This window comes from Pelodiscus sinensis, chromosome 6 (assembly GCF_049634645.1).
Source record: "Pelodiscus sinensis isolate JC-2024 chromosome 6, ASM4963464v1, whole genome shotgun sequence".
Lineage (NCBI taxonomy): Eukaryota > Metazoa > Chordata > Testudines > Trionychidae > Pelodiscus > Pelodiscus sinensis.
The window spans coordinates 41,525,080-41,541,732 of NC_134716.1; the positions used below are offsets into that span (position 1 = coordinate 41,525,080).

Genomic DNA, 16,653 nt, shown 5'->3' on the forward strand with positions numbered 1-16,653 from the left:
CTCATGTGAGCTCCCTACATTCATTTCACTTTTTATAGACATCTAACCTATCAAGTCCATTATAAAGATTGCATGGCATACCACCTTCTAACAGCCGAGACACAAAGGAAATGAAAAATGACTCAAGATCAGAAAAGTATAAATGAAATATCAGGTCAAAAAGACCAAAATGTAAATTAAAAATAATTCAATGGCTTGAATGGGAACTAAACCAGTAAGATCCTGGATTTAATCATATCTAGCTCACTGTCAATAACAACATTTCATAAAGTCTCAGCCTTCATGTATCTCAGTTCACCCACCTGGAAAACCAGGTAATATCTACAATACCAATGAAAAACAGATACTATAAGCACAGCTTTTCAGGTAAATTAGAAAAATGTTTCTCTTGTCAAACAGTATATATTTTAAAGCACGTTGGCAAACCTGTAGTGTGCAATAGAAGCAGAGTATAAACAGACCAGTTAATACGAAACATGTTAGTGTGCTTTAGAAATCAGTCCCATAGAATGCATTACTCCACTGAGAAAACCTTCAGGCAGTTTTGACTATCTGGCAACTTATAAAAATCAAAAAGTTTACTACTGGATAATTAGGAAAAGCAGACAGCAGGACTGTGTGTTGATTTGTTAAGAATAGTTCACTTAGCTCTAAGAGGAATTGTATATGTTTCATAGTAAGATTTCAGGGAAAGGATGATGTCTTGTGTTACTAGACGTAGTTTAGAAAAAAAATCCAAGAGCAAGAAGTTTGTGCGGGACACTACATTGCAAAGAACAGTTATTGGTGAGGTAAGACTAGTTACGTAAAGTGATTATCCACAGATTCCAGTCATGGTGACTACTAATTGCCTAGTTTTTTGGAAGTGATCTGTGATTGTAGGACAGCCCTACCCAAACTAGTATCTGACCTGGAAGATCATACCAAGGAAAAGCAAGTGATAAATATATGACTCAAGCTGTTACTGTTCTGTCTCTGATACTTGGACAGTTACTAAGCAGGTCAATGAGGCTGTTAGATGCCTAGTGGTCTAGGGGGATCTTTCGTATCCAGATTTTAACAAGTCCTGATATAGATCAAAGCCAAGTTCTTCTCTGGGATGATACAAGCTATCTCTTAAAACTTTCAGAAAGCACCATAAAGAATCTAAGAGTGTAACTGAATGGCCTGGTTCCATCTAAAAATGGCAATGTTCTCACAATATCTAATATGAAAGTTTCATTTCACCTGGGACAGAACATGGGTTAGGGAAGAAAACTGGGAGGTGACTGACAAGGATGTCAGAAGCTGCCTTGCATTAAAAACTTTGGGTGAGACCTGAGACAGTCCTTGCCCTTGTGAAATACAATATATGGGGGGCTACAGAGCTGCCAGACGGCTGATATCGCAATGCTGCTTCCCAACAGCAACAATCACAAAACTTGCACAGCACTACCCATAATCAGCTGTGGACACAGACCATGGGAAGCTTCAAGTGGTCTGTTAGGCAACAGCCTCCCAGCTTCTGAATGGCTTCCTGGCCCTACATAAACTCAAGAGGTATTTCAGAACACGTCCTGGCACCAGTGTAGATCTCCTAAAACTGACAACCATTCCTGCTCTTTGCCACTGAATTCCTGGCTTTGATCTTAGTTTGGACTTCATCTACGGACCCAGCCACTAAAATCTGACCAACTATGAACCTCGGTACCCATCCTGGCTTGGAATCTAGGGACTCCTCCACTACTCACAGCCCCAGGATTTGGCCCAGCTATGACCCTTGGTCCCGACTGCCCTCACTTGGGGTGGGGGAGATTGGAGGGATGATATGAAAAAAGACAATGTGTTCCTGTCAAGAGGCAGAATTTGCAGCGATTCCTTGCCAGCTATCCCCTTGTCGGGCTTAGAAATAGACCCAATTATTTAAGGGCAAGTAAACTGTCTAGTACAGTGGTCCCCAATGCGGTGCCCGCGGGTGCCATAGCGCCCACCGGGGCATTTTTGTGCGCCCGCCGTCAACCGGGGCCGGCCCCGCCCCCAGCGCGCGGCGCACTGGAGGCGCCGGCCCCAGGCGCGCGTCACGCACTGGTGCCTGGTGCGCGGCGCTCGGGTGGCCCCAGCCCCGGGGCACATGCGGGCACACGGCGCCGGTGACGGCCCCGGGCTCACGGCAAAAGGCGCTCGGGCGGCCCCGGCCCTGGGGCACATGCCGGCACCGGGTACAAGGGCATCCCCGCCCCTGGCGTGCCCCAGGGCGCGCGGCCCAACCCCCCGGGCACCTGGCGCGTGAGTGGCCCCACCCCTGGGCGCCCAGGAGCCTCTATAGGTTGGGGACCACTGGTCTAGTATCACTACAATTGGAGCTGCCACAGGAGAAAGGTGTAGAACTGCCAATAGAAGAACATTTTTACCATTTTGTTTTTATGTTGGCCTAGTTAAAGTTTTTCTGCTTTGGAACATGAGGTCATGAACAGTAGATTATAGCTTCTTTTTGAAGAGGTTATCCAGGCAACATTCAAACTATCCAGTGCAAGGATGTCCGGTATTGATACAGGGTCCTGGCTTCATTCTGAGTTCAGTCTGGGCAGGAGTACACAACCAAAAACTGCATAGCCTATGCTATCCTGTCTCCCAACAGTGGACAATACCAGATGCTTCAGAAGATGTGGAGGTGGGATATCCGTTTCAGTAGGACTCATCCTAACCTTTATTAGAGACTGGATCAAGCTTTCAAGCAGAAGGTTTAATATTCCTTCAAAAACAATTTATAGAAAAATTTAAGAGGGTTTAGACATGCATATGGATAAGAATAAAGCGTTATTGCTAAATTTCTGTCCTCAATTTCTTGTGGCAATGAGACCCATATTTTATTTATGGGCTCTGTGAAAACGTATTACTCTGCCATGATTTCAACTATTGAGGGCACATGTATTGTTCTTAGTGAGTTATAAGCAAAATGGAGCCTTCTTGTTTCTGCTTAGGGGTACAGCAGATGCAAAGAAACACTATTCAACTTTCAATTTCATTCCCCAGAGGAATACAGGATGGCTTGACACTGAATTGGACTCGTGGACCTGAAGGGCAGGGTGGGCATCATTCTTTCCCACTGACCTTTACTTTCTACTTTAATCCATGTAACAAGCAGGCTCTTTTAGTATTCAGATCTTTTGAGTAACCGACTATGACTGACATTCAGTAAGGGAGTGCCAACTAAATCTCAAGAGCTTCCTTCACCAGAAAATTTGATGGGATTTTTCTGCTCCTTTCTGATTCAAGAAGTTAGCAAGATAGAGGGAAATCTATCTAGGTCTGATCTTTCACTCCATTACCTTAGACCTTGAACCCAGCTGTCTAACACTGTGGCATCACAAGAACCACAGCACCTTAAGTCTGCCTTAATAGCTGCCACAGAAGCTTGAAATTCCACTACTGGTACAAAGGCACAATAAGGCTGAAAAACAGAGTTGAAAAACTTGTCTTGGATGCCTACAATGCCACTGGAGAGAAAAAAAAAACTTATAAAAACCAAACTAACCAGGAAAACGTCCAAAAGGGCAAAAAACACAGACCGACAAAGGAAGTATTCTAAGGCCACTGATCCTTTGGTGGATGGAAGAAAACAGAAATTGGGACTTTTTTTTTTTTTTAAACAAACTTGGATGTCAGAACATAGCTTGGAAAAGCATATGCTCAGTCCCAAACACACACTACTGGCTAGAAATTTCCGATGTCACACAGGAAGTATGAACAAAAGTGGGACGTAAATAAACATTTTTGAAAAGAGAACTTGTAATTTTTCACATTTAAACCTACATTTCATTCTGGTCTCCTACGTGGACTAACGGATTACATTTAATTTCTCAGGATCAGGACATCTTCCCTGACACATAAAATCCCCAAATCCAAGAGACTATGCTCGTATTTATTTTCATTTACTAAAACATACAAACACTTTCAAGGCGAGTCTTCAACTCGCAGATTTCATCCTTTTGGTGTCTAAGTAGAATAACTCAGCTTGTCTTTTGCAGCATGTAATAGCATTACCACAATTTTAAGTAGGAGCTTTATACTTCAGCTTTACTCAAAAGTACTTCCTAAAATGGTTTTCCATTTTAAAAGTCATTTTAACCACACACAGACTTTTTAATTGCTTATTTTCTAATGGCATTGTCCCAAATATGAATTTGGTTTGCAATAAGGAAATGAATAGATAGGGGAAGAAATATCCTATTCTGGCTAATCCAGTTGGTCTTCTCACATGCTAACTTTACATCCCTTTTGAGAAAGATGTCTTACCATAATTAAATTGACTGTTCGACTTTTCACAGTTGATGATGTTAAACCTGTAACCAATGCCGGTTCGCATTCCACTGACTTCAAAATAAAACCATTGGTGATAGTGATTGCTGTTTATATCTGAGTTCAGAATTAGATCATACTCGTTTCTGAAGATCAACAAAGAGAAATAAGTCTTCTTAAAATAAGAAATTTGCTGTACATATGCAAAATAAGTAAATGAAAGATATCTTACTTTCTAATTTGAATAACTTTCCGCAGATTTCCAGACTCAAATTTGGAGTTGAACCTCAAGATCTCCGTCTCTTCTGGCACTGAATAACTTAAAGATAAATATCATTGTAAGTGAAAAGGTTGTTTGAAACTCATTTACTGATTCAGATTTTTGATTGGAAATCTATCCAGAATAAATGCATTCAGGATTACAGCCAAAAAAAAGTACATCATTGCCCTGATTAGGCTTTATCACAAACTTCATATTTTATGTACTTTATCAAAATAGTACCCTTAAAAAAGGCAAAAATGGCAATCAAATTAAGATTGTTTTATATGTTGTACCTCCCTGGTCTGGCACCTTCAGGACAGGACCCATCCAGGGAATTTCCCCTGCCACCTGCCTCCCAGCTCAGGGCCTCTCCCTCCAACTGGTTCCACTTGGGCCCCACTGCCACTGGGCTCCACGGCTGCCATGATGAACAGGGGCTCCGCAACTGCCCCACTGCTGCAGCCCCAGGGGCTCTGCGGAGATGGGGCTCATCAGTACAGATTGTGAGGCTCTCCGCTGCTGGACTCCTGACCAGCTTGTACTCTCGGGTGCTGGGGCTCTCTGGTCCACCAGCTCCATGATCCTGTTGGACCAGGAAGCCCTGGATTTAGGAGGATCAACCTATACAACAAGTACAGCCTACCTGGGATTATCGAGGTCATACATGACTCTGTCTATAATATCATTCTGATGAATCAGTCTTTCAATATCTTGGGATATTTTTGTCCTGTAATAAGAAGAGAATCCGCAGTTAAAGAACATTCTTATAACAGTAATCAGAATGGTACATACCAATTTATGTATTACTCCAAGGCTATAAACAACATATGCAGAAACAGGGCCTGTTTTTCAGTGAGCCCTCCTCCCCAAGATCATTTCCATTTGTACACTTGCTGTGTTCAAACACATGCATACATAGCTGACCAACTCTAGCACTTACATGTGCCAGGGTTGAATATTCATGTTCAAAACCCACTGACTGGATTTAATTTAAGAAATAATAATAATTTGTTTTTATAATTATAATGGAAACTCAAATTACATGATGATCTATAGTATTTGGGTATGAATGCTTAAATCTAGGTAACATTGAAAACAATTCAGTTATAGTTACAGATGTGAATGTGTAACAGGTGATGGTTACCAGGTAATAGCTAACTGTTACCCAGAAGCAGCCCCCCACCAGCTGCTGGGAGCCTACAGCCTCATCCCTTCCAGCAACAGCCCCCCTACAGGCCCCTGTTTAATCAGTTAACTGATTAAACTTGATGTTTAACTGGTTAATCAAATGATGTTTTACATCTTTAATTACAGGAGTAATTTATACAAGTCATTATATAACTGAAATTTAAAGCAATTTAGGTGCTAGACTGGAGTGAGTGGGTTAGTGCATTAGTCTTTCACTTATGGAGACCCAAATTCATCTAGTGACTGGGTCCCACATGAGAATGAGTTTGGTGGTCTCAGAAATACCTGGTGGCTTTTTACCACATCACAAAAGCACTCTGTAACTGGCAGCATCTGCTCAAAGTAGGCCTTGGATGGGAAAAGCTAGAGAGTATATATTGGCAGAGCTGTGTGGGAAAGTATGCACAGCATTTACAATAAAAACAGAAGGAAGCAGATTAACACTGTAGGGTACTGTACTGCAGTTTGAAAGTGGGGTCTGGCTGGCAATTATCTACCTTTAAAGTACATCTTTGCTCCGGAGGGGAAAGGGCATTTCTTTTCAACCCAAGGCAGTCTAATCACAAGAGTAACCCACCTTAAAGAAATCATAAGCTAAACAAATACCAAGTTACCAATGTAGGAGGAAGGAAGGTCTAGAAGAAAGGCCATGGGAACTTACTTTCTATTCCTGGCTCAGCCAGAGACTTCCTACATTACCTGGGCAAGTCACTTTAATTTACCCTATGCCTCTGTAAACCAGGGATAACCGTTCTCCTACCTCAGCAGTGTTGTCAGAATAAGATCCATTAAAGATACGAGATAATCAGATCTCAGTGACAAGAGACATACATTGAAGTGATAATGGAAATGAATAGGAAAAAACATACAAAAAGGGAAAAGCTGCAGAAGAAAAATAAAGGTCAAAGATTCCAGACATTTTTAAACTACTTTACGGTTTGGGGCTAGAAAAAAGCTAGACGGAGATAGGTTTAAAAACAAAAGAAAAACTGGAGAAGCAAAAAAAAGATCTGCAATTCTCGCTCTCTAATAGCAGTAATTATACCAGATTCACACTCTTGGATTTTGGTCTCAAGTAAGAAATCACTCAGAAGCCATCAAACAAAAGAATTTAGAACTTCAGAATCATCATGAGTCTGGTGACTCATGAATCTTGAATGATCATTTCAGGTTCAATACCTGATCCTTCAAAGGCCCTAAAATGTACAGTAAAAACATACTCCTAAAGTCTCAAAGAATAAAAGTGTGGGGATATATCCTATTCAACCAGCAAACTTGAATTACATTTTTCTCATGAGGATTTCTAAGTATCCACAAAAAATTCAGTTAAAAAGCTCAAAGGTCCAACAGCAACAACAAAATCAACTGATCAGTCCTTAGACACATCTGCTTCACAATTCTTCTAAAGTTAAAGACGCATGCTTGAAATCCATGCTAATAATGGGTTCCTTATCCCTTCTTCCTAGAGACCAATAGTATTTTACATCCTCTCTCTCCTTGTTGAGAGGAAAAGGAGCTATTTATATGCCCAGCCCCACTGACAACATGCCTGATTAAAATTCTTGGAAAGCAGCCCGGGCTGCCCTGCTCTCTTTGTCTGGTGAGAAAGAGAGATAAGAGACACAATCCCAGTTTAATCCCTTTGTACAATGAAAAGAGGAGAGTTTAGCCTTTTCTACTCTTAAAATTCCAGTCTTGGGTCCTGAACACCAACAGCACCTTGGGCTACTTTCATAAGCTTCCAATTGCATCACAAGAGCCACTTCCTCTTCCCCAGCAGTCCCGTCTCTTATCCTACAATGAGATCTTTACTACAACACCATGGAAACAGTGCTCCCCTCAAAGGCTTACATTAGGAGTAAAATTATCAAAAATATTTAATTCCCCACAGAAAATTATGCCTAAGCCACTATGTCAGTTTTGTAAATTGTGCCCTAGCCATTTGCTACACATTTTCGATTTGTAGCTGTAAACTTGGATTCCTGTAGAAACTGAATTTCACTTTAAAATAGATTTTCTTACAATAAACCCATCTCTTAGTGGCAATCAGTTATCTGCACCTGCAGATCTCTTAGAATGCTGTGCTTATAAAATGAAGGCAGAAGTTCAGATGGGTTCACATTAAATTTTAGCTGGTTCCACAGGAGAAGTACAAATGTAAAACAACATTTTGACTGTAAAAATACCTCTCCTTCAATTCCAGTACCTTAAAGTAAATCAAACAAAGTTCTGAGACTAAAAGCAGGTTTACACATGCCAGCCACAGGTTTAAAAGAAAATACACATTCACCTGTAAAAAGGGAAGTCATCTTGGTGCCTTAACCAATTCACACATACAATAAGCACTACAAAGATGACAATTTAATCTTTAATGAAAAGATCTCTCTATGCATAAAATTACCCAATAGTATTCTGGGAAGACTGCAAGATGATTGAGGTATTGAAAAGATCAGTGAAGAATTGTAAAAGAGGATAGTAAAACTGACCAATGACATGAACACAGATACGTGTAATTAGGTCAGGGATGAGCAATAATTTTTGAAGTGGCCTCAGACTGCACCGGAAGGGGCAGGGCCTCAGGCACAAGGGGCAGGGCCAGGTCACTTCTGTGCTTCCTTGCCCACAGCCCCGATTGGTCTGGTGGGGGGAGAGAGGGGGGAATGCATGAAGTCTGTGTCCCTGCCCCCCTTCCAGAGAAGAGCTGTTCTGAACAGCTGGCCATTCCCTCTAGGTGCCTGTGCCCTTGGAAGTGGGAGGAGACTTCACACACTCCTCCGCCAGGTCAGTCAGAGGTTGGGGGCGAGAGTCTCACTCTCTGCCCTCTGGTGCAGTGCTTAGAGTCAACCGACAGGGTTGACTAAGCGTTGCACGCTCCCTTGTCCATAGGCTCTGATTGGCCTGGGGGTGGGGAAGCAGGAGGATCAACCCGCTTGGCAGGCTGAATGCAGCCCACGGAGGCCCTCTCCTTCCTCCCACAAATTAGGCGATAAGCTCTGTTCTTGCAAAAAAAAAAAAAAAAAAAAAAAAAAAAAAAAAAAAAAAATTGAATCCATGCAAGTTCACTGGTTTTATCAAGTTCTAAATTCTTGTGTTTGATAAACACATTTCCTAATCACAGGATGAAATCCATTAATCTTTTATAATACATTGCTTAAACTTTAGAAAACTTCAACTTTTACTGCTTACACGTTTCACTTATCTCCACATTAAGTTTTAAAGGCATCATTTCTCATTCCATAAAAACTTTTGGTAGTTTAATGTTTAGATAGCTTTAATTATAGAAAGCGACATCAAAATCCTCACAATAGAACTTCAAGTTCTTCCCTTAATTAACATTTTGTATAATCTGTTTTGCCTTCAGAATAGTTTTCCATGAAAATGTTTGAGATAAGATTACAAAGGTAATAATTTTATGCATTAAATATGAATTTCTCATTTGTATTATTCCTGCAACAATTGCTCTTTCATAGAAAGATATCAACTCACCTCTGCACACCATATGGTCTTTCTAAGATAGGCTCCTTAAATGAAGGTGGAATGTGGCCAAAGTAATCTGGATAAGCCACTTCTGAATATTCAGGGACAGACTTAGTGTTTTTTACAATCTCAATATAAAGATCAGGGTCATGGAGTGGCAATATATCAGGCACCTCAAGCATAACTTGCTCTCCTGATGAATGTGAGCTGGAATCATCCTCTTCCTCAGGATCAACACCTGTGAAGCACAGCTTTCCTAACTGGACAGATCGTCCTTCAAACAGAACACTTCCGCAAGATGAAATATGCTGGCAAGGTTTATTGCAAGTAAACGAGGTAAGGCTACTTTTGCTTTCTTTCTTCATTACGCACCCTGTACTGTAATACTGTTCATTTTTTGAAGTATTCTGCAAAGTTATCCTGTCCAGACCTTTCACTATTTCATAGCTTAGGCACTGGCATGATGAAAGCAGTTTCCTTTGATCCCTTCGCTGCTGTAAACTATTGTCTTTGTTGCTGTCTCTCTTTGGTAGATCCAAAAAAGCTGGTCTTGTATTACACTCCTCTGTTAGTAATCGATTGCTCTCTTTCATAGTCATTCCCTTGACTGAGTGATTTGCTTCTATAGACTGCTCCTCTCCTGCCGTAGGAACAACAATAGGTCCACTTAAATTTGCATCAGATGCAAAAGGCTTTGGTTCCTTGGAGACTAAGTCATAATCCTTTACAAAGGAAGAACATGATTAGGAAACAATGTTTCATGTTTTAAAAGTTGGTTTGTATTCACTTATAAAAGGACACTTGTCCTTTGAATAATTTTTAGTGTCAACAAAAACAAGAATATTTTTTAGTAAGATACTTATAATAAATGTACTCTTAAAAAATGTACTCTTAAAAATTTGCCTGTTTATTAAAAAAAATGTAGCTACAGAAATTGTGAAAGTTAACCTTTTCCAAAGAAAAATGCCAAACCGCAACCTTAAAAACACCATTCTTCAGTGACTTCACAAAACTTAAGTAATTTTTTAAATTGTGCCATTAAATTTAAAAAAGGTATGCAGCATTTAACATAGCAGATATGATTTTGTTGACATAGGGACTACACAGACTTAACATCTTTGTCCTCATTAAAAACAAACCCATTCCACCTGGTCAAGTTTTACCCATTTCATTTCTAGTGTTCCCAATATTAAGATGTTAAAAAAAATAAATAAATAAAATGTCTCTCTCTCAAGTTTTGACCTTTTCATAGTTCTTTTCATTGTGCAGATTCAGAAGTCCCCTGCAGTATGAAGTCTAAATAAATAATAATAATAATAATAATAATAACAACTCTTATGCTTTTCATCTTTAGATAGCAAAATGCTTCACAAAGATGATTAATCATCATTATCCCTATTTAAAGATGGGGACAATAAAGCACTGAGATAAAGTAATTTGCCCAAGGTTCTAGAGCAAGCCAACAACAAAGCCGGGGGGAAAAAAACCCCAAAACACCACACGTCTCCTTTTCTGCCAATTCAACAGTAAGTCAAAGTCACCGAGGAAAGTTTGTACAATCTCCAAGTAGTCAAACAAAAAGTAGCTATGAGATGTCATTTTATGACAAAGATATTCACTGTTTCAAACATAAGTCTCTGTGTGTGCACAGACAGAAGGACAGCGCTATATTACAGATTCCAACACCAGAAGGGACCACTATGATCACTAAGTCTGACCACCTTCATTTTCACTCAGTCCCTAGAACTTCCCCACAAGAAGTCCTATCAGAACTGGAGCACATTTTCAGAAAAAAAAAATTTAATCTCTACTCAGAAGTTGCCAGTGACGGAGAATCCACAACAACTCTTGCTTAATTGTTCCAATGATTAATTGTAAGTTATTATAAAATATGTGCGCCCTATTTCTAGTATAATTATTTAGCTTCCACTTCCAGGCATAGAATCTTGTTGTATCTTTGTCTGCTAGACCGAGGATCCCATTAGCTAATCAAGTCGCTTGGTAAGCTCAGAGAGCTGGTAGGTAAGGTCCCATGGGAAGCAAGATTAAGAGGAAAAACAACTGAAGAGAGTTGGCGTTTTTTCATAGGGACATTATTCCGCTGTGTAGGAAAGATAGAAAATACGGCAAAAGACTGCCTTGGCTTAACCAGGAGATCTTGCATAATCTAAAAATCAAGAAGGAGTCTCATACAAAAATGAAAACTTGGACAAAATACAAAGGATGAATATAGGCTAACAATACAGGAATGCAGGGACAAGATTAGAAAGGCAAAGGCACAAAACGAGCTCAAACGAGCTACAGGCATAAATGGAAACAAGACAACATTCTATAAATATATTAGAAGAAAGAGGAAGACCAAGGACAGAGTAGTCCCACTGCTTGGTGAGGAGGGAGAAACAGTAACAGGAAACTTGGAAATGGGAGAGATGCTTACTGATTTCTTTGTTTCAGTCTTCCCCTAGAAGTCTGATAAAGGAATGCCTAACATAGTGAATGCTAGTGGGAAGGAGGTAGATTTAGAAGGTAAAATAAAAAAGAAGTTAAAAATCACTTAGAAAACTTAGATGTTGCAAGTTATCAGAGCTTGATGAAATGCATCCTAGAATACTCAAGGAGCTCATAGAGGAGGTATCTGAGCCTTTAGCTATCATCTTTGGCAAATCATGGAAGACAGGAGAGATTCCAAAAGACTGGAAAAGGTCAACTATAGTGCCCATCTATAAAAAGGGAAATAAGAACTACCCAGGAAACTACAGTCCAGTCAGTTTAACTTCTGTGCCAGGAAAGATAATGGAGCAAATAATTAAGGAAATCATCTGCAAATACTTGGAAGATAATAAGGTGATAGGGAACAGCTAGCATGGATTTGTAAAGAACAAATCATGTCAAACCAATCTGATAGCTTTCTTGGATAGAACAACAAGTCTTGTGCATAAGGGAGAAGCGGTGGATGTGGTATACCTAGACTTTAGTGGCATCTGATACCATCTCGCATGATCATCTTCTCAAACTAGACGAATACAACTTAAATGGGGCTACTATAATGTGGGTGCATAACTGGCTGGATAATAACTACTCTCTGAGAGTGGTTAACGGTTCACAATCCTGCTGGAAAGGTATAACAAGTGGGATTCTGCAGGGGTCTGTTTTGGGACTGGTTCTGTTCAATATCTTCATCAACGATTTAGATATTGGCATAGCGAGTACGCTTATTAAATTTGCAGACGATACCAAGATGGGAGGGGTTGCAACTGCTTTGGAGGATAGGGTCATAATTCAAAATCATCTGGACAAACTGAAGAAACGGTCTAAGAAACAGGATGAAGCTTAATAAGGACAAATGCAAAGTGCTCCTCTTAGGAAGGAACAATCAGTTTCACACAAAGAATGGGAAGCGACTGTCTAGGAAGAAGTACTGCAGAAAGGAATCTAGGGGTTATAGTGGATCACAAGCTATATGTGAGTCAACAGTGTGACACTGTTGCAAACAAAAAAAGCAAACATGATTCTGGGATGCATTAACAGGTGTGTTGTGAGCAAGACACAAGAAGTCATTCTTCCGCTCTACTCTGCGCTGATTAGGCCTCATTTGGAGTAGTGTGTCCAGTTCTGGGCACCACATTTCAAGAAATATGTGGAGAAATTGGAGAAGGTCCAGAGAAGAGCAACAAGAATGATTAAAGGTCTAGAGACCATGACCTATGAAGGAAGACTGAAAAAACTGGGCTTGTTTAGCTTGGAAAAGAGAAGATTGAGGGGGGACATGATAGCAGTTTTCAGGTATCTAAAAGGGTATCATAAGGAGGAGGGAGAAAACATGTTCATCTTGGCCTCTGAAGATAGAACAAGAAGCAATGGACTTAAACTGCAGCAAGGGAGGTTTATGTTGCAAATTAGGAAAAAGTTCGTAACTGTCAGGGTGGTTAAACACTGGAATAAATTGCCCAGAGAGGTTGTGGAATCTCCATCTCTGAAGATATTTAAGAGTAGGTTAGATACATGTCTATCAGGGATGGTCTTGACAGTACTCGGTTCTGCCATGAGGGCAGGGGACTGGACTCAATGTCCTCTCAAGGTCCCTTCCAGGCCTAGTATTCTATGATTAACAGATCTTTGTTAAACTAAATAGACTGGGCTTGAATCTTATCACTAAGTAGAGCTATCAGTGTTTTCCAATTACTTCATCATTCTTGTAATCCCTCTCATGAGCCCTATCCAATTTATCAACATTTTTCTTCAACTGTGATCACTGAACTAGACAGTATTCCAGCAGCGGTTGCACTAGTGCCAAATACTGAGGTAAATAGCTCAAGCTTCTCCTGTTCATGCATTGAAGGATCACAATAGCCCTTTTGGCCACAGTGGTATACCGAGAGCTCACGTGCAGCCGATTACATACTATGACTCCCATGTCTTTTTCAGAGTGAGTACTGTGCAGCATACAAGTTCCCATTCTGTAAGTAGAGCCTATGTTATTTGTTCCTTACATATGGCCATAATAAAATGTATATTGTTTGCTTCCACACAGCTTACCCAACAACCCACAGTAACTGTGACCTGTCCTCTTCAATATTAACCATACAAATATTGAGGGTACCAGCAAACTTTCAATGTTGATTTTTTATTTTCAAGAGATTGTATGAGTTTACAAATACCAAAAAGGTCCTACTTTTGTGAACATGGTAAATTCTTCCTCTCATTAGTTCCTGGAAGATGAACACCGATTTATAATCTTAAACACAAAAACTTTTATTGCTTGCTTCACTAGGTAAGCTGAAAAAAACCATAATCGTGACAAGCTCACTAACATATACTATGGTATACTATGCAAAATGATTTAAAGTGTTATTCTGAAGTTCAAGCCATTTCTTTAATTACTGCATCTCAATTTTTATTTTATTTGTAAACTAAAATTTGTTACTGATTATACAAATAGCTGATACCACAATAAAATTACCAAAAAGAACCCACACAGTTACACATAAAATGCAATGCTTGAAGTACTGTTCTCTTCTGAAAAGTGAGTATATAAAAAGCACCTTAGAGACTAACAAAAGTGTAGACAGTATCATGAGCTTAGGACACCTCCTTACATAACAGATCTGCTGCTATTTCAAACACTCTTTATAAGTTATGCCAAAAATAGATTTTACTGTTTTCTCTTGTGATAACACAGCCATCACTGCTAAAAAAGAGAATGACCTATTCTGTGGAAGGTATCCTATTCTGTGTACACCAAAAGGTTTCTTTACTAGTATTTCAAATTAGGTACAACTGTGCAAAACTACTGCAAGTGATAAGTTTGCAGAGGCAATACGAAAGGTGACAAAAAGACAACTTTAAAAGACAACTGGAGAGATAAACATGGCATCTAGTTTCTAGTTCACAGATCATTGCTTCAATTACAGCCTACAGATTTATCATCATTATGCATGTTGAAAAAGAGGGGGAAACATTCAACCTGTGCTGTAAGTGAAGTTGACTTCAAAAAGGCAAGGAGTAAGAAAAATTACTTTTATTTGTAAACTAAGTATGTTTGTTCTCAGGTTGGAGAACAGCATTTCCATGACAGAGTTTTTACAGTTGTGGTTCAGAACAGGGCTACAGTTTACAAACATTTTCATTTAAAATCATGAACACTCCTTAATACTACCTGTTAAATCAATTACTTGAGCCCTTATTGACTTTAGGCTTCTTGTGATCATTGTCCTTTTAGAACAGCCAACATCAACTAGTGCTAAAAGCTAATACACCTTGTTATTTAAAAAATTAAAATATATAATGTATGATGAAATATAGTATTCATTTCCATATATGCCATGTTTTCACATGCTCATAGAGTTCCATACGTGGATTCCATCTACAAATTATTTCCCTTCCTCCTACCACTTTTCACACCCACCTCCAATCCAAGTGTGATCAAGACACTATGGGCCTTTTTTTTAATTACAAATGTAGGCATGTGGTTACATTTTCTAGAAAAATTATTCCCTCACAATGACTACAGCTGAATGTAGCTCTTTGGTGTGCAAGGAAGATGTACCCCATTGAGGGCTATGATCAAATTTAAAAAGAATGAGTGGGAAGTCAGTTATGAACTGTTAGAAACTGAATATTCAACATATGCAAACAGTAGTCAACATGCTTTACCTGAAAATCATCTGCAAGTTCTGGAAAAAATTGTTCATACATTTTTAGTTCTTCTATAGGCCTTCCCAACTCTTGCCTTGGTTTCAATTTGTTAATATCAGTCTCTATATCATCGTTCTGCAAGAGCAACAGGAAATGTCAACAACACAGATATTAAGGAACTGCTCAACTAATTACAAAGGAACTTCAATCTAAAAGAGTTATATATTAAACATTGTCAAAAATAACTCTCATTAGCCACATACAAGCATATCAACTTGATCTGTCCGAAGAAAACCTTGTTCATGGATATATCACCAATGTGTCTCAAATTTTCCTGCCTGTATGAAAATCAATTATGCACTGATCTCTTGTAATACCTGTGTGTAATCTACTGCTCAGATAAAGTCATCCAAGATGAGTACAATTACATGGACTGTGGATAGGGATAGAGATTGTGCAGGGAGAATTCAATGAGTTGAGTGCAGATTGGATATAAAATCATGTACAGACAGTCCCCGGGTTACGTACAAGATAGGGACTGTAGGTTTGTTCTTAAGTTGAATCTGTATGTAAGTCGGAACTGGCCTCCAGATTCAGCCACTGCTGAAACTGATCAGTTTCAACAGCGGCTGAATCTGGACGCCAGTTCTGACTTACATACAGATTCAACTTACCCGTATATACTCGAGTATAAGCCGACCCGAATATAAGCCGAGGCACCTAATTTTACCACAAAGAACTGGGAAAAAATATTGACTCGAGTATAAGCCTAGGGTAGGAAATGAGGCAGCTACTGGTAAATGTAAAAAATGAAGATAGATACCAATAAAATTACATGAATATTTATTTCAAAGAAAAACAATAACCTAGCTCTGTAAGTGGAAAAGGGGGGTCAACAAAAACAATATGGTATCAAAAATACCGTAACTTTAAAAGTACAACAACCTTAGCTCAATCAGCAACCAAGCTAACACACAAGAGCTAAAATCCTTCAAAACTGGAGTTCTCCTCCTCATCATCTGTATGTCCAAACAGAGCTTCAGCTGGTGTGAGGTTATCCCATAGCTCTTTTCCTCAGATGTCCCGGCTTCCTAGCTGTTTTCGTGTTTTTAGCTGAGGGAAACTTGCAGATGGCAACTCCCTCTCCACATATACCATTCCCCCGACACAGAGGATAAAATATTTCCACAATCCCTATGCAGATCCTGCTTTCCATAAGGATTTTATCCTTTCCATTCAGGCCCCTTACCTTATCTCTTCTCTTCAGCCTGCGCCGAGCCGCGCTTCTGCCTCTGGACCCGCCCCCTGCCCAC

At 39.7% G+C, this 16,653-nt stretch overlaps 1 protein-coding gene across 7 annotated transcripts in view; it reads right to left on the reverse strand.

Annotated features, from left to right (window-relative positions):
• The window catches only part of AGTPBP1 (ATP/GTP binding carboxypeptidase 1), a 140,287-nt gene that overhangs the window by 33,000 nt on the left and 90,634 nt on the right, over positions 1-16,653 (reverse strand). For all 7 annotated transcript variants that reach the window (XM_006135883.4, XM_006135884.4, XM_006135885.4 and 4 more), the window contains 5 exons: positions 15,359-15,475; positions 9,215-9,927; positions 5,184-5,267; positions 4,511-4,597; positions 4,276-4,424 (listed from right to left, as the gene is read on the reverse strand). In XM_006135883.4, the coding sequence (XP_006135945.1) occupies positions 4,276-4,424; positions 4,511-4,597; positions 5,184-5,267; positions 9,215-9,927; positions 15,359-15,475 (1,150 nt within the window). The remainder of the gene's footprint in view (positions 1-4,275; positions 4,425-4,510; positions 4,598-5,183; positions 5,268-9,214; positions 9,928-15,358; positions 15,476-16,653) is intronic.